Genomic DNA, 20,958 nt, shown 5'->3' on the forward strand with positions numbered 1-20,958 from the left:
TTCATGAAAATTATAAAATTTTGGTTGCCAAAATCATCTTACGATACAAATAACTCAACAAGTTGCAATAATATTATAATATAATTCGTTTCGATCATTGTTATTTCATTATATTTGGTAAATTATAATACAATGAGTCGTAATGCAAGACCTCTTGTGGGTTTTACCTATAGACAAAACACAACTACAAAGAGAGATAATAATATTTATCATATTTAATATACCCATTTTCATTTCTATTAGATTTATAATTTTTATTATTTATGATATTAATATTGCTTGTTGACTTATAACTGAATAACTTAAATTTAAATTTTTTATCACCTCCATATATCACATCAAGTGGGTTAAAATACTACAATTGGATAGGTTCTAAGACATGAAATTCCAATAATAGCGATCGAAATCCATATAAGTTTATAAAAGTTCAACACTATTAATAATAAAAGGGTAAGTTTATAATGCAAGTAAACTAAGTAGATTAAATTGACTACAAATATTTTATATGGGGTGTTTGGACAAAAAGTTTTAAACTACGACGGTGCACAATCAATTTATTATAAAAAATAATTATTATTTATTAAAAAATATCTATAATTAATTTTAAACTTAACAGATATAACACCTCTCAATAATTAAAAAATATAATATTTGATTATTGAAGACTAAAATGGGAAGATTTGGTATCTTAAATATTAAAAACTTTAATTTTAATTTATAAAAAAATAAATATTTTTTATTTTTTAAAATTACAAAAAGTATTATTATTATTATTTAATTTATAAACAAATATTATTTTAAATCATTATAAGGATTAAGAATAAATAAAAATGTTATCTATACAACATAACATTAAAAAAAAGTCACATCAATAAGACACGTTAAATTAGATTTAAGACATAAATATAAATTTTAATTTTTTAAAATTTATAAAAAGAATTTAGTTTCTTTATTAAATTTACTTTCTTTATATTAATGACCAAATATTAAAAATTTTAATTATTAATGAATCAAATGTTATATTTATATATATTAAGTATAATTTGATGTGTGTGGCTGAATTGGCCTTTTTATATACGATGTAGTATTATACATGATTTTGCTGTGGATGAGAATAATAACTTAAAATAATAATTTATAATAATTAAAATATAAAATATTAACATTTTACACTTGAACCCAATCACGTTGAAGAAGCAAAACATGAACAGGAAGTCGCCATTGGATCGTCAGTGGTCGAGAATTCACTCTCTTAGGTTTCACTCCAAGGGCTCTTTCTGTCTCACACCGGAGAGTTTGATCGACGTGTTGTTCATCGGCGATGGTTGGCTAATCGGCAGCTGGTGGTTCGATGAATGGCTTTCTAAGGATAATTGTAGGTGATCTCGCTCCACCTCCTCCAATCATTTTCTGCATCTGCAATGTCGATATGATGCGTCCATAAACATGCAATCGTAGCTTGATCCTTCGATCGATCTCATTTTGTTACTCATGCGTTGTTATCTGTGTTTTTGAACTACTGGTTTGTGTATTAGTTTAAGGCTTTGAGCCTTTGGGGGATCGGTCTCCCTCCCCCTCAGTCCCTCGTTCTCAGCCTATGTAAAGAAATGTCAGTCTTTCTCGAAATTCTCCGTTGTATTCTCTGTTGCTTTGAAGAAGATGATGACGAAATTAGACGTTACGGAAGATCGCATAGAAATGACAACTCCCTTAGACATAGAGAAGTAGTTCCTAGTTACGACACTTTTTCAAGGACACTTGCCTCTACTTCCACTATCTACAGTCCCTATACAAGCCAATCAGGTTCACGAATAGCCACCAAAGATCACCCTCTTAACAATTCCAATCAGGTACATACCCATAAGAATTTCAACTTATTCAAGTCGCCTGAGACGTCAATTACTCTCCCTGCTCAGACCTCACAGACAAGGAACAAGAATCCAGTTCCAACCAAGCTGCCTGATTCTCTAGAGGTGTCTTTCGTCAAACCCAAGTCAGCTACAGCTTCTGTTTCTTCATCTGTAGGCAAGCAAGAAACTGCTAAAAGAATACCAGAAAAGCCCTATGAAATTGCTCAGAAGCCAAGTATATTGCCCCCATCACCATCTCCAACTCATATTTCTCATGGCAAAGCCACAGAAGGGACTGGTAAAACAACTGACCAAAGATTGCCCAAAAGCTTGTCCTCTCTCTCCTCTCAACCACAAACTTCTTTATCTAAGTTCCTCTCCTCTTCCTCAAAGCCATTGCCTTCTCTGTCAACCCCTCCTTCGCCATCTCCTAAACGGGTCCTGTCATCATCTACGTCTTCTTATGGGGCGCCTCCATCACCCTTGGAACCACTTCAACCATCCACTAAGCCAACTTTATATATGGCTCCATCTAATTCAAAGAATCAACAAGGAAAAACTAATTATGTATGGGTTGACAAGGGAACATTACCCATTTATGCAATTCCTGATGATATAAAAGAATTGATCAAGAAAGATGTTATCCCTGGAGTTCTCAGAATGCCTTTGTCCACTTCAACTTACAAGGATTACTTTGCTGCACTGCTTTATGCTGAGGATTTCTACATTGAGGTACCTTACGAAAGATCTTTTTTAAGATTTTACATTTTTTATTGTGCTATTCTAATTTAGAATGTTGAGCAATTATCCACTCTCCATATATTCTTGTATGATTTAAATTTGAAGGTTGGCTATAAAGATTTCCATACCACAATTGGATACTTTCTACTTGATTATGGGGAATTTGATTTGAAATTATCTTCAGCCTTAGAATGAACTAGAACCCCATGGTTTTTCTTTCTGCTGATTAAATTCATGGAAGAAAGTAAGAAACTACAATGGCTTTGCTATATATCCCTGAGAAGGCCAGATGCTGCTTTAAGAAGTATGTTGAATTGTTTGACAGTACTGGATTAAAGGAATGTATCTGACTCCTAGCTTCTTCTCAGTTTATATTGGTTAGGCTGAATATAACACAAAAGCTAGGATATAATTTGCTAAAGGAATGAATCCAAACAGAAACTGATTTACATTGAACTTCGAAATCTTCTTCAAATAGTACCTTGGACTGCTGTTGGCTGTACTATCTTGACAAAAGTTTTTTTTTATTTTTTTTTATTGACTATCTTGACAAAGTTAATAGAGAGATTATCAATGGAGAGGACTGAGATGGCATGTTGAAGAGTGCTAGCTAAACTAAATGGTGGATAACGATGGTTTTTGATTGTTTAAATAGGGAGGAAGAGCAAGCTTGGTGTTTTTACACAGTGACATGAAGTCTTCTAACCAACAAAAGTTCCTTGTGTAAATTGAAAAAAGATGCATATCTGGAATTATTTTGCATTGAGTGGACCTTATAGACTGTTGGGGCCAAAGTTGATTATATATCTATTCTATTGCCTAAGCAATCACTAGATTTGTTGTACAAAGCCTTAAATGTCCCAAAATGCCCCTAATGTATTTTACTTAAAAAAAACCAAAAAACCTATTTGGCTATTTCTTGATTTGAACCTATGACTTCTAATTCATAATAAAGCAAGAGAAATCTTACCGTTGTGCCAATACTCATTTTCATTTACATTTGCCTAAAAAAATACTAAACTGCAATGACTAAGTACCACCCATTGAAGGTGAACCTTGATTTGAAGTCTTCAATCTTTCACTTGCATGTGCATGACATGGTCACCCCTCTAGGAGTTAATTTAATGAATGTTCCCCATTCAGTGGTGAGAACAACCGTAGGAATCTTTAAGGATTGAAGTTAGGTCATGGGATGATTGTTTTTTTTTACCCTTAACATCCCAGCTTTTTATGACATGGTCCCTTGCATTAGGCCTCCCAATATTATTTTATATTATTTCAAAGGACTTGGTCTTTTCTCTCTTACATCATCTAACAAGATTCCCCAATTTGATAGTATTATAAGTGTGCCATAGACTACTTTTTTGAGCCGTTACTTCTACCAACCCAACGTACAGTTGCACGCATTGATTTTAGTTGTGTTCTGCAACACAAGTATTACTTAACAACATCTGAATATAACATATTCAAGGAATTCTAATTTACCTGATTTTTTCATTCCCTTTGTACCTCCTTTCTTTTGACAATATAATCAACTTTGTTAAGCCCTTCAGAGAACTTATAGAATGATCATATATTTCATATCGCGGTTTCAATGCTCTTGAATCCTTCCTCATATTTTGGTGGCAAAAGAGGCTTAGATGCATAGATGGAGTAATAGTAGGGTTTCCCATAGAACATTGTACACTTCTTAAGATTTTTTTTTTTTCTAGTGTTGCCATTTTCCATAATGGCTTGATCTTCGAGGTTGAGTATCTCCTTTCAAGTCTCATGGAGTTTGGATTTCAAAATCCTTGCTAAGTCATCCCGTGCTTCTTTGCACATTTGGATGTGCATCGGAATTCAGCCATAGAAATTACTATTGGATTTGCTTTGGTATTTGTCATGTGAACAACAACCTCTACATGATGATATCCATCATGATGTTGTAAAAGAAATATTTTTTTGCATGGCATCTTTAGATGATCTTAAACTTTCAGTTTGTTTTTATGTGATCTTTGTATCATTAATGGTCCCAAATCCCACTTTGGATAGCCAAGGCCCTATTCTCTTTGTTGTTTTCAGACCGTTTTAAGTTTTTCAAAATAATAAAAACGTGTTTACTTTCATATTTTCAAAAACAAGGAAAAAATTTGTAAAGAAAATTCAAAACAACAAAAAGTCATTTTAGCTATTTTTATCACAAATACGTTCAAAATTTTCAAACCGCGAAAAATGCTACAGACAAAAAGAACATACTTTCAACAATCTCAAAACAGACATTCAAAACACAAAACTGAAAATGAATTCAAAACTTAAAACTGAAACACGAAAAGAATAACCCCTAATGTTTTTATTTGTTTCTATGTTTTTTTCCCTTTAAGCTAGACTCAATTTACAGCCATTGAATTCCGATGAATTTACCTACACGTATTTGCCACCATTACTAACTAGTTTCATCTATTTGAGTGGGAAATGAAGCCTATTTGATTTTGGAATACAATGAGGTCATAGTACTTGATTGGAAACATCCAATTGGTTTCTAAGAAATAGTTTGAATGCTTTGGTTGGGCAGAAGATTACTTCCTGTGCAACTACAACTACAAGTACTTCCTGTGCTGAATTGGATTATGCTGGTGTCTTACAAACCGTATTGGCAAATAGCTGGGACGTTGGCTAGGCTTTTCTACAACTACAAGTACTAGAGTGCTTGAGTTGCATTCTCCAAATCTCATTTTACCTTTCTGACATGTTTTTACTCATGTGGTAGTGGTACTTATACATGACAGATGATGCAACGCTCAGTGGAGGGTGGGGGGGTGGGGAGTGCTTGAGTTGCTTTCTCCAAATCTTATTTTAGCTTTCTGACATGTTTTTACTCGTGGTACTTATACACAACAGATGATGCAACAGTCAATAATTATATTATATGCTTTTTTTCTATGATTTACTAAGAATGATGCTTTATCTTGATCAGAAATGGGATCAATTTGAAATGAAGAATGTGACCCTGGAGTTGCATAAAGCAGCAATTTATAAGAGGAAACACAAATATGACGGGAATATGAATGGTGAGAAAGATGACAAAATATTTGTTGCATTCGAGATTGACACTGTCCCCCATAGACGACCATTTCTTTTATCTAGGGACTTTGTCTCTGTAAGACCGTCTGGCAAGAAAGCTGAGCCTTTCCAGGTTAGCCTTCTAAACTTTCTACAGTTAGTGGTATCATATATACCCAGCACCTTAATATCACAAAATCTTGCAACAAAATTACAATAGGGTAACGGTAAGATGAATTGGTACTCATATATTCACCAACCCCACTGTGGCGAACTTTTACCAAAAATCATTCTTGCACTATATGAGACAGCTGGAAGCAAACAAGATAATCAAGACCAAATTAAAAAACTATACCTTTATTTCACTAGCTGCTGTTTGATTTTCTTAGTTGGTGCAAATTGGATGGATTCTAACATAAGAAAATTTGGATCCCTGCACCTAAACTGTTGTTCACAAGCTATTAATCAAGATAGAGCCCCTGACTGTTCTCATTTACAATCACTTCTCCGGTAAAACCAATCCATTGCCCATGAACACGAAATAATCTATTTATGGTGGGCACTATGGGATATATCAATATATGTGCTAATGACTAGATTATCTTCTTAAAGATCCTCAAGGTCCACTACCGGTCTGCGATGTTTTGACTTGCTTTGTGTAAATCTAGAACTCTATGCTTTGGTTAAGTTCATGTTGACTACCTTGCAGACAAAATAAACATGTTTTAATGAATATGAATTTGATTCCTATTTTTGTTGTCAAAGAACTATTTGTCTTCAGCAAGCTATTAAACAATGAGGATGGAATGCAATAATACTCTCAGATTTCCTAGATATCCTCTCAAAAGTGCTATATAGTCATCTCTTTCTCACAATTTTGTATTTGAGTTTCTTTAATATTTGCAATGGTGGCAAAAAATTTTAGTGGTTATTGTTTGATGTAGGCTGATAAGTATTAGTTCAAATTGGGGAATACAATAGAAATCATAGTCAAACAAACAAAAAGTTGTTTTTCCTTAAATGTTGATCTAATTCCATCTTTGAACAATAATATAAGATTCTAACATCAACAATTGCATGCTTATACTGGAGACTTTTTTTGTTTTATATTTTTCTGGTATCCATTTAGCATGGGTTTGAATCATATTTCCCATTCCATTCACATTGCCTTGACATTTAAACAGGGTCTTATCTATCGCGTGGTGAAGGGAAATCACGTGTTAGCTGAATTTGGAGAAGATTTTTATTCTCAGCATCGCCCGGCATGCAAATACGATGTTAAGTTCTCATTCAACAGAGTTTGCTTAAAACGGGCACACCAAGCAGTTGCAGCAGTTTCAAATGTTTTATTTAGGAGCTTCCTCTTCCCTGATTGCATACCTCTAGATAGTCATGTCAATGTCAAACTTCGACCTGTATGTCTAAATCTGGACTGGGAGCAAGTATCTGCTGTTCGTCAGATTTTAAGCCACCAAAAGTCACCACCTTATCTTGTGGAGGGCTCGCTCTGTGTAAATAAGCCAGGAAAATTGTCGAGAACTGGAGGTGTTTTATGTGAAGCAGTACTCCAAATTTATCGAGCCTATCCCTCATGTCGGATTCTTATATGTGCTCCCATAAATAAAACATGTGATGTCATAACAAGAAGCTTGACGGGGGAGATTCCAGAGTCTGATGTGTTTCGAGCAAATGCTGCCTTCAGGGAAATGGATGGGATTCCTTTTGAAATCTACCCGACTTGTCGTTTTGAAAGGGAGTGCTTTTCTTGTCCTTCAATACAGGAGCTCAAGAAATTTAAGGTGATTGTGTCCACTTTCATGAGTAGCCATCGGCTGCACAGTGAAGGTATAATGGCCGGACATTTTGGCCATATTTTCCTGGTGGATGCCTCATCGGCGACAGAACCGGAAGTTATGGTGGCTCTAGCTAATCTTGCAAATGATATGACCACTGTAGTAGTGAGTGGTGCGCCGAGGAATCACTCAGGTTGGATCCGTTCCAAAATTGCAAGGGAGAATGGGCTGACGACTTCGTATTTTGAGAGACTCCAGGAGAGCAAACTATACTCGGATCCTTGTTCTAGGGTTATAACACAGCTGAAAGACCCTGTGAAAAACTCAGATGACAGCTATAGCTCAGTGCCATTTTGGTTAAACTCTTGAATGCCCCACTGCCACTGCCACTGCCACTGCCACCAATGAAGGATGCAACCTAGACTTACTGTCTTATCGTGCATTTACTTGGTGTGTTATATTTGTGGGTGCTCTATTGTATTTTCCTCTGTAAATGGGTAGGAGGTATCGTGTATATCCCTAGCTTGTGTTACTGTTCCTATAAACATATATATGCTTGCAGAGACCATCATATGTTCTATATCAGCACCAGTGAAGGCATGTTGAAAAACTTCTCCTTTTGTTATCATATATTTTAGGAACCCTGAGTCAATTTGTAGCTGTACGTTTTAGGGACTTAAAAAATCCAGTTGCCTTAGTAATGCAATCCCAACCACTCCTGTGATGCACAGAAATGTCCTGGGGTGCTATTTTGACATTTTTAAAATATTTTTATTTTTAAATATTTTAAAAATGTGAAAAAAAAAACATTTCTAGACCGTTTCTCTCATCCGTGGTTCTTATATTTTTTTTATTTATATATTTTTCTCGCATTTTTATTTTTTTTAAAAATTATCTTTTTATTTCTATTTCATCTCATATCTCTTTCTATGCAACCTAACTCTTAGTTGGTAGCAACAAGCTCTTAACTCATTAGGTATATGAATTTTAAATTTTCAATCATCTTTATTTATATTGATATATCTCTATAAGTCCATTTTATCTTAGGATTACCATCCTTACGCGATTTTTCGTTACTCGTATCCTCAATTTTGGTAGAGGAGATAAATTATAGACGGAGACTTTATTTCATTGCGTAGAATAAGGAATTAAATTCATAATCTATTTGTACGAATTTCAATTTATCATAGTTTAACTACTTAATTTATGTTTTGAGAGCTAGTTCATTCCATCTTTTGTAATGTAAAAGAAGGGTTTTACATCAAATACAAAAGATAATCTTGGGATTTGGATGGTTTTTCTGGTGGATGCACAGAGAGCATGATGAAAAACAATCAAATAAACCCCAAATCTGAGAAAGTTAAGGTCGAATAGAATATTGATCTGATCGGATCCTAGTTCTTTAACAATCAAAAGACTCTTAGTTAAAAGCTCCCACTCACTTTGTTGTCACTCTTAACTCCACCAACAGATGGATGAACTTTCGTGCATATTCCCTTCCACCCAAACTTCTTGTGCACTTTCTTCTTCACGTCTTTCATTGCTTTATTCCATCCACCGTCCATAAATTCATGGCCTTCTAAAGTAAGTTTCACTTTCCATGTTTTCTTTTAGTCACGAAAGCCGTCCTGTCGATTGCTTTAGCGTTAAGCTCAGGCTCATCAAACATGTTTGATGAATAAAGACACAGAGATATATATATATATATATAGTTTTGCTATTCTTTTAGGATTTTACCATGATTCTTCCTGAGCCTCGTCATGACTTCACTTGTCCCAGTAGACACAGCCATGCCTTCTGCTTTCTGCTTTCTGCTACGTACCCATATTCTTAGTTAGATCTCAGAAAGTAACCAACACACAAAACTGTAGCCATTCGAAACCAAAACACCCAAAAGGGGAATATATATATATAGTTAGTTGGTTATTAGCCACTCCTCGCTTGGACAAAGCCAAGTAAAATCAATCACAATAGAAACTTAGTAATGGATACATACTACCAGTACAAGACAGACAGTATGCATGCATTCTCTCTGCAGTACTTTCAATTCTTGTATGACTGAAACTATGATGCAAAATGCATTCTTCTTGTAAGCAAAGACATGCAGAGAGAGAGAGAGAGAGAGAGAGAGACGCTCTCTCCCGTCCAGTGGGCATAAAAGACTAAACCAAACCACGGTAAAATGTAATATCGATAGATATATATATATATATGTCTTATAATTTATAAGCAGAAACCTTTGGATGCGGGTGTTTGGTTCGGTGGCGGCTCTCTAACCACTCTTCAGTGATCAGATTTTAATTTATTTTTTTATAAAAATAATGATATTTTAATTAATTAAATTATTTGATTGTTATTAATATTATTATCAAACTATAATAATTAAATTTATATTACGAGAAGATTAAGTGCGAGTAGAAGTAGGAAAGAAAATTGAGGTGATAGAAATGTTGAGGTCAATTGATGACGAGAAAGCAAGAGCAAAAGCAAAACAAGCAAAAGCAAATAAGAGAGATATAAAGCAAAAGGTTAAGATATTTATATAAGATGCATAGACTCGAGATATAATAAACAAAACAAGCAAAAGTAGCCTCGAGAACATACATCGAATGGTAAAAAAATAAGTGATATATCGATATAGTTTGATGAGTCATCATGAGTTCGATTCCTCCGTTATATCTGCATAATTGAAAGTATGAGCACAGGAACAAAAGACTAAATTAATAACTTTTACATGTGTCTTGGATAATAACCAATGCCCATATAAATATGCGATGTCAACACTTTTTCACCTATTTTATTGTGAATATTTATAATTGTTTTTTTTAAGTTAGTATTTGTTAAAATGTGTAATATAAACTTATATTAAAATAAGATTAAAAAAATTTCAAACTAAAATATAGAATGATTAAAATAAGGTTGAAAAATATTCTAAATTTTTTATTAAACTATTTTTTAAATTTCTTGAAATGTACTGTAGGACATATACGTCATTTTTTTTCTTATATTTAAGGTCCAAAATATACTTATCTTAAGAGAGAAGAAATAAAAATATCTAAAAAAATTTATAATAAGAAGCCACTTGACATTTTTTTCAAATATCGTAAGATAAATTTAATAAATACATTAAAAATTACAAAAGTCAAGTTTTCTACGTCTTATATTTTTCGGTCTATATTTTGGTTAACAAACACTAATTAAACAAGATAAGAGCTGAAAAAAAAAATATAAAAAGTATTACAGATAAAAATACTTTTTATTGTATTTGTTAAATTTATTTGACAATCCTTGAAAAAGAAATTACATAATTTTTTATATTGAATTGTTCAGATAATTTTTTCTTTTACCTTTCCAGATAAATTTATATTAGACTTTACAAATAAAAAAAAAATGACACATATATTTCTCAATGCATTAAGTTTAACAAACAGTTTAATATAATTCTATCTTACTCATTTTAATAAACATTACCTAAATGAAAAACACATTCTTAAACATTGAGCGTTTAATATTATTTATCTATGTCAATTCGACCATGGTTTATAATTTGTAAACCTGCAATCGGACACAATCCAAAACAACCAATGTATACTTCCAAATTTTTTTTTAAAAAATATAAAATTATTAAAAAAGAATTAGGTATTTTTAATGAAATTTTGAATTTTATTTTATTTGATCTTTGTTCGTATCAAGAATCAAATCTCAAATTTTTTAAATAATATAAAATTAAATGTCATATTTATGTATTACGTCTAATGTTATGTATCTTGATGGCGTAATTTTTTTTATATGATGTAATATTATATATGATTTAGATGACGGCTCTATTAACTCTCGATAATAATTTAAAATAATTGAATGAACCAAATACTATATAGTTTGAAAAATACTATTAGTACATTTTTGTGTACACCTTAGGCTGCATAAAGGTATATCAATGACAAAAAAATCTCATGAGGCGCATAAAGGCACGTGAGGTGCATGTGAGGTATAGGGTATTTTAGTCATAATATCTCCTTATGTAGTGCAAAATGTACAAAATAGTTTTACAAGTGGCATGATTCATATAGGTGTATTATCCGCGTACACGTTAAGCCTTAACTTTAAATGTCATGTCCGATCACGTCGAAAAGCAAAACAGGGACAGCAAACCGGCATAAAAGGGATCGTCAGTCGTCGAGAGTCCACTCTCTTAGGTTTCACTCCAATCACCGGCGAAGGTTGGCTAATCGGCAGCTGCTGGTTCGACGAATGGCTTTCTAAGGATAATCGTAAGGTGATCTCGCTCCGCCTCTTCCAATCATTTTCTGCATCTGCAACGTCGATATGACATGTCCATAACCATGCAATCGTAGCTTGAGCATTCGATCGATCTCTCTCATTTTGTTACTTATGCATTGCTATCTGTGCGTGTTTTTTGGACTACAGGTTTCTGTATTAGTTTGAGGCTTTGAGCCTTTGGGGGATCGGTCTCCCTTAGTCCTTCGTTCTCAGCATACGTATATCCATCAATTTTTAGTTTCTGAAAAATATAAAGAAATGTTTCTCGAAATTTTCCGTTCTGTTCTTCGTTTATTTGGAAAAGATGAGGATGAAACTAGTCGTAACAGAAGATCACACAGAAATGACACCTCCGTTAGACATAGAGAAGTATTTCCTAGTTACGACACTTCTTCAAGGACATCAGCTCCTACTTCCACCATCTATAGTCCCTTGACAAACCAATCAGGTGCACGAATAGCCACCAGAGATCACCCTCTCAACAATTCCAATCAGGTACATACCCATAAGAATTTCAACTTATACAAGTCGCCCGAGACGTCAATTGCTCTCCCTGCTCAGACCTCACAGACAAGTAATTACAAGAATCCAGTTCCAACCAAGCTGCCTGATTCACCAGGGTTGTTTTCCGTCAAACCCAAGTCAACTATAGCGTCTGTTTCGCCATCTGTAGGCAAGCAAGAAAGTGATAAAACAATACGAGAAAAGCCCTATGGAATTGCTCAGAAGCCAAATATATTGCCCCCATCACCATCTCCCACTCATATTTCTCATAGTAAAGCCACAGAAGGGACCGGTAAAACAACTGACCAAAGATTGCCCAAAAGCTTGTCCTCTCTCTCCTCTCAACCACAAACTTCTTTATCTAAGTCCCTCTCCTCTTCCTCAGAACCATTGCCTTCCCTGTCAACATATCCTCTGCCATCTCCTAAACGGGTCCTGTCATCATCTTCATCTTCTTATGGAGCGCCTCCATCACCCTTGGAACCACTTCAACCATCCACTAAGCCAACTTTATACATGGCTCCATCTAATTCAAAGAATCAACAGGGAAAAACTAATTATATATGCGTTGACAAGGGAACATTACCCATTTATGCAATTCCAGATGATATAAAAGAATTGATCAAGAAAGATGTTATCCCTGGAGTTCTCAGAATGCCTTTGTCCACTTCAACGTACAAGGATTACTTTGCGGCACTGCTTTATGCTGAGGATTTCTACATTGAGGTACCTTATGAAAGATCTTTTTAAAGATTTTACATTTTTTATTTTGCTATTCTAATTCAGAATGTTCAGCAATTATCCACTCTCCGTATATTCTTGTATGATTTAAAATTTGAAGGTTGGCTATAAAGATTCCTATACCACAATATTGGATACTTTCTACTTGATTATGGGGAATTTGATTTGAAATTTTCTTCAGCCGTAGAATGAACTAGAACCCCGTGCTTTTTCTTTCTGCTGATTAAATTCATGGAAGAAAGTAAGAAACTACAATGGCTTTGCTATATATCCTTGAGAGGGCCAAATGCCGCTTTAAGAAGTATGTTGAATTGTTTGACAGTACTGGATCTATTAAAGGAATGTATCTGACTCCTAGCTTCTTCTCAGTTATATTGGTTACTGGAGAAGATTACTTCCTGTGCAACTACAACGTCTACAAGTACTTCCTGTGCTGAATTGGATTATGCTGGTGTCATACAAACCCTATTGGCAAATAGCTGGGACGATGGCTAGGCTTTTCTACAACTGCAACTACAAGTACTAGAGTACTTGAGTTGCATTCTCCAAATCTCATTTTACCTTTCTTATGTGTTTTTACTCATGTGGTAGTGGTACTTATACACGACAGATGATGCAACGCGTAGTGGGGGGGTGGGGAGTGCTTGAGTTGCTTTCTCCAAATCTTATTTTAGCTTTCCGACATGTTTTTACTCATGTGGCACTTATACACAACAGATGATGCAACAGTCAATAATTATATTATATGCTTTTTTACTATGATTTACTAAGAATTATGCTTTATCTTGATCAGAAATGGGATCAATTTGAAATGACGAATGTGACCCTGGAGTTGCATGAAGCAGCAGTTTATAAGGGGAAACGCAAATGTGACTGGAATATGAATGGTGGGAAAGATGAAAAAATATTTGTTGCATTTGATATTGACAGTGTCCCCCATAGACGACCATTTCTTTTATCTAGAGACTTTGTCTCTGTAAGACCGTCTGGCAAGGAAGCTGAGCCATTCCAGGTTAGCCTTCTAAACTTTCTACAGCTAGAGGTATCATATATACCCAGCACATTAATGTCACAAAATCATGTCACACATAATTACAATAGGGTAACGGTAATATGAATTGGTACTCATATATTCACCAACCCCATTGTGACAAGCTCTTACCTAAAATCGTGCTTGCACTATATGAGGCAGCTGGACTGGAAGCAAACAAGATGATCAAGACCAAATTAACAAACTAGACCTTTATTTCCCTAACTGCTGTTTGATTTTCTCAGATGGTGCAAAATGGATGGATTCTAACATAAGAAAAGTTGGATCCCTGCACCTAAATTGTTGTTCACAGGCTATTATTGAAGATAGAGCACTTGACTGTTCTCATTTACAATCACTTCTCCAGTAAAACCAATCCATGCCATTGCCCATAAATATGAAATAATCTATTTATGATGGGCATTATGTGATATATCAATATATGTGCAAATGACTAGATTATCTTCTTAAAGATCCTCAAGGTCCACTACCAGTCTCTGATGTTTTGACTTGCTCTGTTTAAATCTATAACTCTATGTTCACTACCTTGCAGACAAAATAGACATGTTTTTATGAATATGAATTTGATTCCTATTTTTGTTGTCAAAGAACTATTTGTCTTCGGCAAGCTATTAAACAATGAGGATGAAATACATATAATATTCTCAGATTTCCTACATATCCACTCTAAAGTGCTATGTATTCATCTCTTTCTCAGAATTTTGTATTTGAGTTTCTTTAATATTTGCAATGGTGTCGAAAATTTTTAGTAGTTATTGCTTGATGAAGGCTGAGACGTCTGGTAACCATCTTTGAACAATAATAAAAGATTCTAACATCAACAATTGCATGCTTATACTGGAGACTCTTTTTTTGTTTTATATTTTTCTGGTATCCATTTAGCATGGGTTTGAATCACATTTCCCATTCCATTCACATTGCCTTGACATTTAAACAGGGTCTTATCTATCGTGTGGTGAAGGGAAATCACGTGTTAGCTGAATTTGGAGAAGATTTTTATTCTCAGCATCGTCCGGCATGCAAATACGATGTTAAGTTCTCATTCAACAGAGTTTGCTTAAAACGGGCACACCAAGCAGTTGCAGCAGTTTCGAACGTTTTATTTAGGAGCTTCCTCTTCCCTGATTGCGTACCTCTAGACAGTCATGTCAATGTCGAACTTGGACCCGTATGCCTAAATCTGGACTGGGAGCAAGTATCTGCTGTTCGTCAGATTTTAAGCCACCAAAAGTCACCACCTTATCTTGTGGAGGGCACGCCCTGTGTAAATAAGATAGGAAATTTGTCAAGAACTGGAGGTGTTTTATGTGAAGCAGTACTCCAAATTTATCGAGCCTATCCCTCATGTCGGATTCTTATATGTGCTCCCATAAATAAAACATGTGATGTCATAACAAGAAGCCTGACGGGGGAGATTTCAGAGTCTGATATGTTTCGAGCAAATGCTGCCTTCAGGGAAATGGATGGGGTTCCTGTTGATATCCACCCGACTTGTCGTTTTGAAAGGGAGTGCTTTTCTTGTCCTTCAATACAGGAGCTCAAGAAATTTAAGGTGATTGTGTCCACTTTCATGAGTAGCTATCGGCTGCACAGTGAAGGTATAATGGCCGGACATTTTGGCCATATTTTCCTGGTGGATGCCTCATCGGCTACAGAACCGGAAGTTATGGTGACTCTAGCTAATCTTGCAAATGATACGACCACTGTAGTAGTGAGTGGTGCGCCGAGGAATCACTCAGGTTGGATCCGTTCCAAAATTGCAAGGGAGAATGGGCTGACGACTTCGTATTTTGAGAGACTCCAGGAGAGCAAACTGTACTCGGATCCTTGTTCTAGGATTGTAACACAGCTGAAAGACGCTGTGAAAAACTCAGATGACAGCTATAGCTCAGTGCCATTTTGGTAAAACTCTTCACTGCCACACTGCCACCAATGAAGGATACAACCTAGACTTACTGTCTTATCGTGCATTTAGTTGGTGTGTTATATTTTTGGGTACTCTATTGTATTTTCCTCTGTAAATGGGTAGGAGTTATATCATGTATATCCCTAGTTTGTGTGACTGTAATAGTATTCTTCCTATATAAACATATATATGTTTGCAGAGACCATCATATATTATTCTGTATCAGTACCAGTGAAGGAATGTTGAAAAACCTCTTTTGTTATCAAATTTTTAGGAACCCGAGTCAATGTGTTGCTGTATATTTTAGGGACTTAAAAAGCCAGTTGCCTTAGTAACGTAATTCCAAGCACTTTTAGCCCATGATGCACATAGTGCTATTTTGATATTTTTAAAATCTTTTCATTTTCAAAAAAGTTAAAAAATGTCCAAAAAAAATAATAATTTTAAGTCGTTTTTACATTTTTAAAAATATTTTTGAATACTTTTATAATATTAAAAAAATATCAAAAATATGTTTTCAATTTAAAAACATCCACAAAGAGTTTAGAGACTGAACAAAACTTGTTACTGGTTAGACTCAAAATTTTTAATTTTTTTCAAAATTTGTTTGAATACATTATAAAATTTATATTTATTTTAAATTAAATAACTACTTTGTATAAATTTTTATATTAAAAATTATATTTTCAAAAAAATTCTTATATTTTTTTATTTATATGTTTCTCTGCATTTCTATTTTTTTAAAAAATAGTTCTTTAATTTTGTTTTGTATTGTATCCCATTATATAAAAGGAGAATTTTATCTCCCTAAGAGCATTCTATCTTATATCTTATGTTATGTAAAAGGAGGATTTTTCATCAAATAGAGGATAATTTTAGGACTTGGATGGTTTTTCTGGTGGATGCACAGAAAGCATGATGAAAAACAATCAAATAAACCCCAAATCTGAGAAAGTTAAAAGTTGAATAGAATATTGATCTGATCGGATCTTAGTTCTTTAACAATCAAAAGACTCTTAGTTAAAAGCTCCCACTCACTTTGTTGTGACTCTTTAACTCCACCAACAGATGGATGAACTTTCATGCATATATCCCCTTCCACCCAAACTTCTTGTGCATTTTCTTCTTCATGTCTTTCATTGCTGCATTCCATCTCATGCCCCCTCTAAAGTAAGTTTCACTTTCCACATTTTCTATTAGTCACGAAAGCCGTTCTGTCGATTGTTTTAACGTTAAGCTTAGGCTCATCAAACATGTTTGATGAATAAAGACACAGATATATATATATATATATATATTTGCTATTCTTTTAGGATTTTACCATGATCCTTCCTGAGCCTCGTCATCACTTCACTTGTCCCAGTAGACACAGCCATGCTTTCTGCTTTCTGCTACCCATACTCTTAGTTAGATCTCAGAACCTAACCAACACACAAAACTGTAGCCATTCGAAACCAAAACACCCAAAAGGGGAATATAGTTGGTTAGCCACTCCTCGCTTGGCCAAACCCAAGTAAAATCAATTACAATAGAAACTTAGTAATGGATACATACTACCAGTACAAGACACAGTATGCATTCTCCCTGCAGTACTCTCAATTCTTGTATGACTGAAACTATAATGCAAAATGCTTTCAACTTGACCCTCCCCCCCCCCCCCCCCCCCCCCAGCACGTAAACAAAAATGCTGGCACCCCATTCTACTCCCTGAAAGAGATGGAAAAAGCAGATGTTAGGTATAATACAATATTTTTCTTCAAAACAACAACATAGGAACAAGAAGATCATCCAATTCCTTTTCTTCTCATGGCAAAATACCAACACTCCTGTCCCTCGGTAATTTGTTGTGACAATTCCCAAGATCATCCATCAGAAAGCAACTAAACAGGGAGGCAACGTGAATTAATGGGTCAAAATAAAATAAATAAAATAAATCTTTAAGAACTAATAGGCCCAAAAAAAAAAATCTAGCATTTGAAAGAAAAAGGTTGCCCACAAAACAAGGCACAAGAGCTCCAGAAGATAAAAAAGAAGTTGCATAAAGCTTTGACTTCTTTAATCCAGAGCCACATAACGTGCACATCAAATTTTAGATGAATGACATGTTGTCAATCACCAAGGATGAAGCATCCTTCGTACAGTGAAACTTTACAAAAGGTCAATATTCATAACCATTGACCTTCCAAACAGGAATTGTCTGTGGCCAGGCAATTTCGGGTCATGTTGTGCTGCCACGGGCCCCATGGGTATGGCCTGGTACTATTCACCACTAGAATAAATTCATGGCGCGGCTGGTATGGCAGAATACACTTATAACTGCCTGATGGATCATGGCATTCTGGCCAAATAGAAATCTATAACACTGCAAATGAGAACATACAGATGTAGAGTAGGGCAAAAGGTCCCCGCTTGGCATTCATGGCAAATATGTGATTTTTTTTTTTTTTTCTTTCATTACCATGAACCAGAACCATCTCTTCAAAGATTTGTTTGTTTTGCAATATTTGAGTCAAAGAATTCTTCTAATCTGAAATATCTCGTAACAGCATCTATAACAACAAATATCAAATGCATGTCCCAAATTGCAGCCAAAGATCACAAGCACTAAAAGATCATCTACTTGCTAGCCATTAACATAAGAAAGCATCTACAATAAAGTAAATCAGAAAAATTGCAAAAAGAACACTTCTATACCAAGCCATAATATCAAATTATATAAGATTGAATGTAGATAACTATAGCAATCTTCTATGGTGGACATCTAGGATAAAGGCTTATACAGTAGGTAACAGGGGAACCAGGAAAGAATTTCAAATGAAAAACTTCTAAGAAAATAGCAGATTATTGTAGCTGATTAGCAACTTCTATAGAGACTTGAAGAAGGAAAAAGAGGGGGGGAAAGTACAGTAGGAATTTCACATAAAACAATTCAAGTTCCCCACATGTGGACCTTCCAATCACAATGGAGTAATCTTACCGTTGTTAGCAAAGCTCACACTTAAAATGTTGTGAAAATGACTTGAAAAAATAAGGATACAACAGCGACATAATAAATAATTATCTTTGTATGCGCATTTACCAGGTGTGCTAAAAAATAATATCTATAAACCTTCAAATTTATGGTGCTAGTCCAACATAGAATATGGCCTGCAATTCAAAATTTTGCTAGGACACACTCCTCTGCAAAATGTAATACTTTGATTTAAACTAAAACAGAGCAGGTTAAGCTAGGCCTCCACTGTTCAAGGCTCCAAGAAAACCAGTTCAGCAAACTATCTTTTTAGAAATGAGGAAATCCGACAACTATAGATCCCACTCTACACATAATCTACAAGGTTATTTTGTCCATGCTAAATGAGAAATGCATCAAAACAGCATTACAGCTAATGCTGTCCCAAACAAGACTTGTTATTTTCAATGCAATACAAGCCACTGTTTAAGGTCAAACAATGTATGCCTACTCTATTCCTTAGGTACAAGAATTTTAAAAAAATTTGACAACTTTAAGGCCTGGAGCTTTCTTAAACTATTCCTGAACACATCAAACATACTAAGAATAATAATATAATCAGAAAGGAAAACAGACAAATGCATACCATTTGATGATGGAGCCAAACAGGAAATGTTGCATAATCGGGACCTTCTCCAAGACCTCTGCTTTATACATCTTGAGCAACCCACTATTCACCTTCTTCCAGTTGGGCACGCCACTGATATCATCCAACAAAGGCGAATGCTCAGCAAAAAGGCCCTTCTTCACCTTCTTTATGAAGGCAATGCCGGAAATATAAAGGTACTCATTCGAGAAGTTGTCGAGTATGTCATCATTGTGAATCGACTTGGGCTTCATGTACTTGTGATCAACCAACTGTGAAGACCCGAATATGAATGGCAGGAAATGATAGTCATCCAAACCCCACACACCGTGCGAACCAGCAGGCTCGAGGCAGTACACCAGCTGCAACTTCCTCATCAACTCAAGATATTTCGCGAAAACCCTAGACACAACAGCTTGGTAATCCTCCTCCTTAATCAACCCCAATCTCGCAAGGCAATACAACCAGGCCACGAAATTGGTCTCGTGGCCGGTGCCGTAGTCGATCCGGCTAGCATTACCAAAGCTATCGGTGAAGTAAGGCACCAATTCGACGGTGGCGGCATGAAGATCCTCCGGGAGGAACCGCAGCATAAAGGAGTCGGCATTTTCGGCCAAGCGATCGTGCCAGGTGCGGTAGGAGTAGTTACCGTAGCGAGCGGATTGGGCGACGGGAGGGATATCGTCGACGAATTGGATTAGGGTTTCGAGAACGGAGATGATGGAGGAGACGAGGGAGGACTGGTGGCAGGGATCGGAGATCTTGCGGCCTCGGATGGAGTCACTGAGGGCGACGACGAAACCGAGGAAGTTCTGGCCTGAGAAGGAGGCGTGGAATTGGGCGATGTCACCGGGGGAGTGGATGCGCTTGGAGGGGGGTTCGAAGTGGAAGGGAGGGGAGAGGATGGGGACGTGCTGGGCTTGGGGGATCGGCGATAGGATGATGGCTTGGCGGTGGTGTTCTGGAGGGAGGTTGACGGCGGGGGCACGGATGGGCCGGTAGAGGGGCGGCGGGGAAGAGTCGGACCAAGAGGGCGGCGGTGGCGGGAAGGCGGTGGGGCCGCCGCAATTGACGCAGGTTGGGCATGGGGATTTGTGGGGGGATTCTTCTGGAGAGTGATGGTGGGGGTGGTGCTGATGATGTTCGGATTCCATTTCTGAATTTTGGGACAGAATTGAGAATTGCAGAGACTAATCGGAGCTTTATAGAAACGGAGAGAGAGAGCGAGAGAGTTGCTGTAGCATGCATACACGCTGCGATATTCAGTACTTACAGCCCTCCAGCCAGAGGTCTCAAACGGGTCGGGGCGGCTCCGGTTTAGTAATTTAACCTGCTATAATAAAATTAAGAAAATTATAATTGGAGAGACGGTTTTGCTCCAGTCATTTTTTATTAAATTAAAATTTAATATGACAAAAATAATCTAAAGAAAATTTTCGTTTTTTTACCCTTC

At 35.8% G+C, this 20,958-nt stretch overlaps 3 protein-coding genes across 5 annotated transcripts; 2 read left to right on the forward strand and 1 right to left on the reverse strand.

The window, feature by feature from the left end:
- The first annotated feature begins 1,199 nt into the window (after positions 1-1,199).
- LOC127809926 (probable RNA helicase SDE3) lies at positions 1,200-8,006 on the forward strand. Its single transcript, XM_052349105.1, has 3 exons — positions 1,200-2,582; positions 5,548-5,766; positions 6,818-8,006. The coding sequence occupies exons 1-3, from the start codon at positions 1,608-1,610 to the stop codon at positions 7,793-7,795; spliced, it is 2,172 nt and encodes a 723-aa protein (XP_052205065.1). The 5' UTR covers positions 1,200-1,607; the 3' UTR covers positions 7,796-8,006.
- A 3,552-nt stretch (positions 8,007-11,558) lies between these two features.
- On the forward strand, positions 11,559-16,176 carry LOC127809928 (probable RNA helicase SDE3). 2 transcript variants are annotated; one of them, XM_052349106.1, is made up of 4 exons: positions 11,559-11,702; positions 11,855-12,937; positions 13,746-13,964; positions 14,941-16,176. In XM_052349106.1, the coding sequence occupies exons 2-4, from the start codon at positions 11,966-11,968 to the stop codon at positions 15,907-15,909; spliced, it is 2,160 nt and encodes a 719-aa protein (XP_052205066.1). In that variant the 5' UTR covers positions 11,559-11,702; positions 11,855-11,965; the 3' UTR covers positions 15,910-16,176. The 2 variants fall into 2 exon arrangements, with proteins under 2 accessions (XP_052205066.1, XP_052205067.1); XM_052349107.1 differs by having other exon boundaries at positions 11,559-11,697.
- Positions 16,177-16,856: 680 nt separating this feature from the next.
- LOC127809567 (uncharacterized) lies at positions 16,857-20,760 on the reverse strand. 2 transcript variants are annotated; one of them, XR_008025138.1, is made up of 3 exons: positions 19,506-20,760; positions 17,231-17,616; positions 16,857-17,123 (listed from the first exon to the last, which is right to left on the reverse strand). XR_008025138.1 is itself a non-coding variant. In XM_052348444.1 (2 exons), the coding sequence occupies exons 1-2, from the start codon at positions 20,657-20,659 to the stop codon at positions 17,610-17,612; spliced, it is 1,161 nt and encodes a 386-aa protein (XP_052204404.1). In that variant the 5' UTR covers positions 20,660-20,760; the 3' UTR covers positions 16,857-17,609. The 2 variants fall into 2 exon arrangements, 1 of the variants encoding a protein (XP_052204404.1); XM_052348444.1 differs by having other exon boundaries at positions 16,857-17,616.
- Between the last annotated feature and the right edge of the window lie 198 nt (positions 20,761-20,958).

Source organism: Diospyros lotus, chromosome 9, assembly GCF_014633365.1.
Source record: "Diospyros lotus cultivar Yz01 chromosome 9, ASM1463336v1, whole genome shotgun sequence".
NCBI lineage: Eukaryota > Viridiplantae > Streptophyta > Magnoliopsida > Ericales > Ebenaceae > Diospyros > Diospyros lotus.

What these genes read in the sequence shown, in the direction of transcription:
- LOC127809926 (XM_052349105.1), top strand. Translation starts at nt 1,608, where the DNA reads ATGTCAGTCTTTCTCGAAATTCTCCGTTGTATTCTCTGTTGCTTTGAA. An exon ending in CTGAGGATTTCTACATTGAG is followed by an intron (nt 2,583 to 5,547) that starts GTACCTTACGAA and finishes TATCTTGATCAG; the next exon opens with AAATGGGATCAATTTGAAAT. An exon ending in AGAAAGCTGAGCCTTTCCAG is followed by an intron (nt 5,767 to 6,817) that starts GTTAGCCTTCTA and finishes ACATTTAAACAG; the next exon opens with GGTCTTATCTATCGCGTGGT.
- LOC127809928 (XM_052349106.1), top strand. Translation starts at nt 11,966, where the DNA reads ATGTTTCTCGAAATTTTCCGTTCTGTTCTTCGTTTATTTGGAAAAGAT. An exon ending in CTGAGGATTTCTACATTGAG is followed by an intron (nt 12,938 to 13,745) that starts GTACCTTATGAA and finishes TATCTTGATCAG; the next exon opens with AAATGGGATCAATTTGAAAT. An exon ending in AGGAAGCTGAGCCATTCCAG is followed by an intron (nt 13,965 to 14,940) that starts GTTAGCCTTCTA and finishes ACATTTAAACAG; the next exon opens with GGTCTTATCTATCGTGTGGT.
- LOC127809567 (XM_052348444.1), bottom strand. Translation starts at nt 20,659, where the DNA reads ATGGAATCCGAACATCATCAGCACCACCCCCACCATCACTCTCCAGAA.